This window comes from Scylla paramamosain, chromosome 47, assembly GCF_035594125.1.
Source record: "Scylla paramamosain isolate STU-SP2022 chromosome 47, ASM3559412v1, whole genome shotgun sequence".
Classification (NCBI taxonomy): Eukaryota; Metazoa; Arthropoda; class Malacostraca; order Decapoda; family Portunidae; genus Scylla; species Scylla paramamosain.
In genome coordinates this window covers 1,600,001-1,607,662 of record NC_087197.1, presented here as the reverse complement: position 1 = coordinate 1,607,662, position 7,662 = coordinate 1,600,001, and the positions used below count along the sequence as shown (strand labels likewise).

The 7,662-nt window shown below is 48.2% G+C and overlaps 1 protein-coding gene across 1 annotated transcript in view; it reads right to left on the bottom strand.

Annotated features, from left to right (window-relative positions):
- Positions 1–1,402: 1,402 nt before the first annotated feature.
- Positions 1,403–7,662, bottom strand: part of LOC135095078 (uncharacterized) — a 9,982-nt gene continuing 3,722 nt past the window's right edge. The window contains exons 2-11 of the mRNA XM_063995762.1: positions 7,425–7,525; positions 6,721–6,817; positions 6,484–6,638; positions 4,716–5,681; positions 4,017–4,376; positions 3,639–3,768; positions 3,228–3,391; positions 2,966–3,070; positions 2,553–2,669; positions 1,403–2,265 (exon numbers count right to left, since the gene is read on the bottom strand). Coding sequence (XP_063851832.1) covers positions 1,900–2,265; positions 2,553–2,669; positions 2,966–3,070; positions 3,228–3,391; positions 3,639–3,768; positions 4,017–4,376; positions 4,716–5,681; positions 6,484–6,638; positions 6,721–6,817; positions 7,425–7,525 — 2,561 coding nt within the window. The 3' untranslated portion in view covers positions 1,403–1,899. The remainder of the gene's footprint in view (positions 2,266–2,552; positions 2,670–2,965; positions 3,071–3,227; positions 3,392–3,638; positions 3,769–4,016; positions 4,377–4,715; positions 5,682–6,483; positions 6,639–6,720; positions 6,818–7,424; positions 7,526–7,662) is intronic.

Genomic DNA, 7,662 nt, shown 5'->3' with positions numbered 1-7,662 from the left:
ACCAATACAGATGTTAACTGAAACGTGTTACCAGAATAAGGATAAACATGTAGTAATATTATGGTAGCAGAATAGAATATACAAGCGAGGGGAATTAAAGGCATAATGGAAAAGAGAAAAGGGGAACAGGACAAAACAAACAGAGATAACAGGAGGGAACGAATGGAATGGAATTTGGTTTACATATGAATCTTGAATATATGATAGCAGTGGTATGCGATAACGTGTAGTAGTGGGGTGCGATAAGAGAGAGAGAGAGAGAGAGAGAGAGAGAGAGAGAGAGAGAGAGAGAGAGAGAGAGAGAGAGAGAGAGAGAGAGTAAATAATATCTCTCTCTCTCTCTCTCTCTCTCTCTCTCTCTCTCTCTCTCTCTCTCTCTCTCTCTCTCTCTCTCTCTCTCTCTCTCTCTTTCGTAACCGAATATAAAAATGTTTTGATTTTTAATACTCTTCGTTTTCTGTAATATATATATATTTTTTTTATCTAAGTTACCCTCATTTAATTGCGTGAGGCAAACAGAGCGGGAGGACCCCTGGGCTGGCTGGCTGTCTGGCTGACCCCACGCAATTCACAAGTGACATAATTAATCTTGCTGGGAAGACACTGATGGGTTTACCAGCTTCTAAGTAGTGAAGAGCAGTAGATTACCTGAAATAAACAAATTCATAGCTGAGGTTAGAAGAATTTCAGTGCTTGCGTTATAACAGTCTCGCTGGAAAGGCAGAATTCAAGGATTCTTCAGGCACTCAGTGAATGGGAGGGCAGTAGATGGTTATAGAAAGTACAGAAAGACAAAAAGCATAGAAAAGCAGCAGTATACGTATTACAACATTCTGAATCTATAGTTTCGTGACCAGCCACTTATGACGCTATCCAGACGAGGCGTGCCCAGCATTACAATACACACTAATCCACACCGTTGTCTTGCTTATTTACCCTATATACCCACGAAATACACTGAAAATGGCAGCATAACCTGTAGCTACCACTACTACTACTACTACTACTACTATACCACTACTACTACTGCTTTTACTATTCATAGGCACGTCATGCCCTGGGAGCGTGCGCACCAGCCCTACCATGCTGTAAACACACACACACACACACACACACACACTATCCTGCCCAACACCTCACTGATAGTTTGATTAAAAAAAATATATATAAAACAAAAATAATCATGATTAAATTGACAAGAACCATCAATTCAGCTCTCTCTTTCAGCTGTCTCCATTATTATCATGCATCATTATTCTGTATTGTAAAAGATGTAATTAAAAGTCCATTTGTTCCCTTGCTACACATAATAAAAATTCACCAGGAATAATAATAGTAAAAAAAAAAAAACTTGTTACGGTCTTCGTTATACTGATAATAGTTTTATACATACCTACACATACATTTCTTTTTTTTTACACTGTAGTTTAAGTTTACCATGAAATACTTAATATGAAAACCAGGAAACACTCTATAATAAATTACATCTCACCTAACGATAAGGAAAGAAGGAAAACATTTACATAATACACTTTACTTAATTCTCTCCTCCTCCTCTCCTTTTCACAACATACTACTACAATAATACACACCAATACACTAACTTCTCTCTATACACCAATACTCCTGAATTTGTGGTAATATTGGGAGGTGAGCAAGATTTCCATATGATTACCAGGAGAAACACTCTTGAGAACTGGACTGACCATCTCTGTGGCCTTGCAAAATATTCGGGGTGAGAGAGAGAGAGAGAGAGAGAGAGAGAGAGAGAGAGAGAGCGAGCGGAGCGTTTCTGAATACGGGCCTGTTTCTCTCCCTTTCTGCCTCGACCGTTAGTCACTTATTTCAAACCTCACGTCTCTCTCTCTCTCTCTCTCTCTCTCTCTCTCTCTCTCTCTCTCAGGGCTCCAGGATGGCATACATACACGTGGGGACAAAACACATGAGCATCAACAAAATAGACACGGAGAACAGCTTGATAAACAATCTATTAATCCTAGCCGCCCTGGACTCCATGTAGGACGCAGACTTCTTGTCACTGATGGCGATGAAGGGCGTGACCTTGATCCCCCTCCCCTGGGTCTCCTTCAGCCTCAGAGTCTCCACATAGACGAGAGAAAGGATCATACAGAAGTCTCCGAAGATGAGTCCCACAAACCACACGTCTATAAGCTTGAGGTAGGAGGTCTTGGGGATGCTCTGGCTGGTCTGGGTGAAGAAGGTCGCCAGCACGAGTAGTGAGGTTAAGGATACCATGATGCGGTCCTGTAGGATGGAGCAAGGCTGTGGTTTATTGGTAGGATGCTGCGTGGGGGGATAAACCGGTGAATTAAGAGTTTTTGGGTTAAAAGACACTGCAATTATCACTAAAACAGAAGTATAGATGACATAATAGACAACATCAACAATTATAGATGACATAAAAGGTAAAAACCCTAAACAACATCACTAAAATAAATAGAGATGACTTAACGAGGATACAAGACCCTGAAAACATCACTTACCACCCTCCCTACACACACACACACACACACACACACACACACACACACCTGGAAGTCGGCGAGGTCGAAGCGCAGTGTTACCAACGAGATGATGACCTGAATGAGGCTGGGCAGGAAAGTGTTGCTGATGTAATAACTGTACTGATTCCTGAACTGAAACTCGATCTGACAGAGAGAGAGAGAGAGAGAGAGAGAGAGAGAGAGAGAGAGAGAGAGAGAGAGAGAGAGAGAGAGAGAGAGAGAGAGAGAGAGAGATTAATTAGTACTTTTGAACCCACATACATACTTTAATATCTACGAATTATTCCAAACACACACACACACACACACACACACACACACACACACACACACACACACACAAGATGAATAAATAAATAAATAAGTAAACCTAAAAAAAAAAAAAAAGATGGTTATTATAATGTGTGTGTGTGTGTGTGTGTGTGTGTGTGTGTGTGTACCTCAACATGACTAATCTCGTTCTTGGTATAGTTTTTGTAGGCCTCCGAGTAAAGCGTGTACTCCAGCAGGCGCCTCGACCCCACGAAGTTGACGCCCTGCCCCTCCTGCCGCGGCGGGAGAGAGAGAGAGAGAGAGAGAGAGTATTAAGTGTCACGTTCAGTCAGAAAGAACGTCTGGAATTGACAATCTCGCTCAGTGGTGTTCATTAGCTTATACGATCCCTTTTCAACACTCCTGGATGCTCCGTGACCTGTGACTTGCCTTGACCAGCATGCCGAGCTCCTCCGTCACGTCCTTCATCTTGAACACAATGAAGCACTTCTGCCGGTCGAACGGGTACATCATCAGCTCGAAGTAACATTTGAAGATAAGCGTGGCCTCTTCCTGAAACACCAGAGGGTTGTCGAGGCCGCTGTAGGTTATGTCTGTGGGGTGAAGAGCATGTGTTATGTTCTGTTGCTTCTCGTTCACCCACACAGATGAAGGTGAGTGAAATTTCGCTTTTAAAACTACTAGAGTTCTTTTTTTTTTTTCAGGCCAACGTAAGTCACGTCTGGGAATGAAGAGAGAATTATTGACAGCTTTTATCTCTATTCCACACGCACACTGATAGACGGGCAGACAGCAACTCATAAGCAGGACAAACACACAGACACAGCCACACACACGTACCCTCTCTGATGGTGGTGTCATCGTCAGGTAGAGGTCCCGTGGCCCGCACCGCGTAGGCCGCCTGTGAGTGTGTCTTGATCTCCACCGCGCTCTTCGTTCCGTCTTCCATCTCCAGGATCGGCGTCCAAACCTGAGAGGGAAGGGTTCCAGACAAAGTGGCAGGGGTTTAAAGAGGAAATTCCAGGGGACTCTTGCGGTAAGGAGGATAAGTCATGGAAATTTTGTGATTTCTGTGCAGGGAATATTGGGGCTACCTAATTATCTTTCTACTGTCAGTCACTCAGCCATCTCCTTTACTTGTCCATGTCACCCTAACTGTCAACAGCCTCGTCATAATCCTCCAGGGCCTGCACTGCCACGCTCTGCTGTAACACATACCTCCCGCCACCTCCTCAGCTTGTTGGCGCGCATATTGGACAGCAGGTTGTTGTATTTCAGCCGACGGTCCCTCCATTGCATCTTGATGTACACGTCGATGCCGATGGTGAAGGAGACCAGATCAAACGTCCTGACCGAGGTGATGTTGAGGGTGAAGAGGATGGGCAGCGACGTGCCCTTGTAGGTGGGCGGTGGCAGCTGTGCGGAGTAGCCGTCGGGCACCACCACCACGGAGCAGTCCATCTCGTCACTCTGGTCGGCGCAGTCCACGCTCAGGTCGCAGCGGCGGTCCTTCCTGATGCACGAGCCGTCGTTGCAGGTGTACTCGTCGTCGTGGCAAGACGTCAGCAGCAGCTCCACCTGGCGGCGAGGCGGCGGTGGTCAAGGGCGCGAGGAGGGAGTGTGTGCACAACACCGAGACAAAGACACGAGCACTCTCAGTATAACACACAGACAGCACCTTCAGTATAGCACACACAGACAGCACCTTCAGTATAGCACACACAGACAGCACCTTCAGTATAGCACACACAGACAGCACCTTCAGTATAGCACACACAGACAGCACCTTCAGTATAGCACACACAGACAGCACCTTCAGTATAGCACACACACAGCACCTTCAGTATAGCACACACACAGTACCTTCAGTATAGCACACACACAGTACCTTCAGTATAGTGCACACACAGTACCTACCTCTTTCTGGCGGCAGCGGTCCCCCTCAATTATCCACGTGTGCACACCCACTGGGTACTGTCCCACCCACTGGGAGATCATCTCTGCCTTCAGGTAGGGGTACAGGCGGCTGCGCATAATCCATGTGTTGTTTTGCTCCTCCATCATCACGTGGGCCAGGCCGTCGAAGACTAATTCATAGGTCTCGCTGTCACGGAAGGAGAAAAGTCTGTCAAAGGCGGAGTCCTTGCAGAGGCCACGCAGCCGCATCTCGGGGTGTGTGGTGAAGTTGCACAGCACGCAGGTCTCGATGTCACAGGGACACGCCGCCCACTTGTAGCGGTCGTGCGTGACCACGGCGATGCACTGGAACTCTGGTGTGACGGTGCGGTACTCCCGCAGGAACTGGTACCACTGTATGGGCTCGCCGTCCGTCAGGCGCTCCCAGACACGCGTGGTCAGGTTGCCGCCCGAGCCAATCCAGAAGAGGTGCGTCCAGATGTCGTCGCACTGGTCTTTGAAACGCACAAAGCGGTCAAAGAAGTAAGCGTTGGTTTCTGAATCCTCCGGCAGGATGAGGTTGCCCTTCAGTTTAATGCACCAGGTGTAGGCGTGTTTGAAGATCATCTTCTGGGGGAAGAAGAGATAGAAGCCGGTGACGCGGTCACTGCAGATCTCTGCCAAGGTGATGTTGCGTCTGGTGGTAGGCCCCAGGACCTTGAAGTGACCACTCGACAGATCTATCAACGGGGGGCGCAGATCAGTCACCTCGCGGCAGGAGAGCAATGTCTTCATCTGGTCTAGGTCGAGAGCAGTGTCGTACAGCCGCCAGTCGCCCACCTCACCGTCCAGGGTCTCCAGCACGATGAAGTCCCCGTCCATGGAGTACAGCTTCTGTCCCACCACCAGACGCCCGCCGCCCACCACCTCCATGCGAGTTCTTGAGCTCATTTCCGGACCGGGCATCTCCAGCTTGACTGTGTACTCCTGCATGGGGGGAAAGGCGCACATTGCAATGTTTCATTGGCGATTGAAGCGAGTTTACATGCACTGGAAATTCTATTTTCATAGCGCATCTATAAACGATCCTTCAGAAAGAACATGTGGCAAGTCTTCAGAATTTTGAAGGAAAGCTGTTCCAGTGCCATTCTCTAAAGCCTAACAATGACACCGTGCCAGACTCAAAAGATTTAGATCTCTTATAGGATATTACTGCCAAATTGGCACAGTTCATCATTGCCTCCAAATATGACTGGACCTCGGCTGATTAATGGTAGGCGGTGTCAGGGAGGCTGTTTGCCATAAGCTGCCCTCGGCTGGCCCACAAGATCTGATGTTTTCATACTCGTACTGTTCTTTGTGTCTCAGTGCAGCAAAGGTTATCGCATTCAGCGCACAACTGAAAGCACCCTGGCTCCAGACCCTGGCTGGGGGGAAACGATGTGGGCTTGTCTCCTTTCACGCTGAATTCCATGAGTTCTAACACAAACACACACACACACACACACACACACCGGGTTCGAATCCCGGGAGCGGCAAGGCAAATGGGCGAGCCTCTTAATGTGTAGCCCCTGTTCACCCAGCAGCAAGTAGGTACGAAATGTAACCCGAGGGGTTGTGACCTCGCTGTTCCGGTGTGTGGTGTGTAAGTGGTCTCAGTCCTACCCAAAGATCGGTCACTATGAGCTCTGAGCTCTTTCCGTAGAGGAACGGCTGGCTGGGTGACCACCAGACGACCGTAGGTGAATCACACACACACACACACACACACACACACACACACACACACCAGCTTGTCGTAGATGACGTGCATGATCCTGGTGTCCAGGTTGATTGACACACAGATGTGCTGCCAGCGGAACATGCGAAGCTTGAACTTGAAGGCCTTGGAGATCAGCCCGCCACAGCACTGCACGTGCATGTCCTTCTTCTTGGGCACCAGCTCTGGGGGGAGGGGAGGGGGCTAGAGGTGCTGTCCAGGACACTGCTGTACGACACACACACACACACACACACACACACTCACCCACAAACAGCTCCTCGTTGGCTCCCTCCACGGCGTAGTTGAGCAGCGGGATGTGGGACGTGACGCGCCGCAGCCTCAGGTGCACCAACAATGTCACCTGGCGGAGGGAGGCGGGACTGTGGCGATAAGGATGAAGGGACAAAAGGAAGGAGTGGGGCGATGCAATGCTATTAAGTAGAGGTGGAGTTTCATATGGGTGATGAAGGTGAAGGGAAACAGAAAAAAAAAAAAAAAAAATGGATTGGCTCCCCTGGATCTACAGAAGGCGGATCTTTAGAAGGAACATGAAATAGCAGCATGTGAGAGGTGAGGGAGACAGAACTACACACATACAGGAATTGACAAGATAACAGGAAAAGTGATAATAGGAAAGGTCAAATTTGTCGCCGTGATGAAGATGGAAACGAGCACCCGCAACGTCGCTCCTCTCCTGCGCAGGCGCCGACGAAGGGAGGGAGGAGGAGGAAGGAGGGAGGACCAGGAGGAGGATAAGGAGGAAGAGAGACGGAAATACTAAACGGAGAGATGAATCATGATGTATAAAAAAAAGGGGAGGAGGAGGAGGAGGAGGAGGAGGATATATTCACAGAACTGGAAAGGACGGAGAACAATAGAGACGAAGAAATAATAATAATAACAATAATAATAATGAAAAAAAGTGAAATAATGAAGAGAAGGGGGAAGATCCACTTGTGTTCACGCACCTGGCGCAGAGTGGGCAGGTGACCCACGCCGGTGTCCAGCATAGACTCGGTAGTGGCTACGTCGCCCGTCTGGAACCTCACCACGCCCACTCGCTGCCCGCCTGCAGGGAACCAATGACATGGTGACAGTGTGGTGTCGCGGGAACCAGGACTCGTAATGCTGGTTACTAAATGGTTCAGGTCCATTGAGAAAGATTTAAATTGTTCATAAAGGAATAGTTGAGAATCTAAAGAAGAG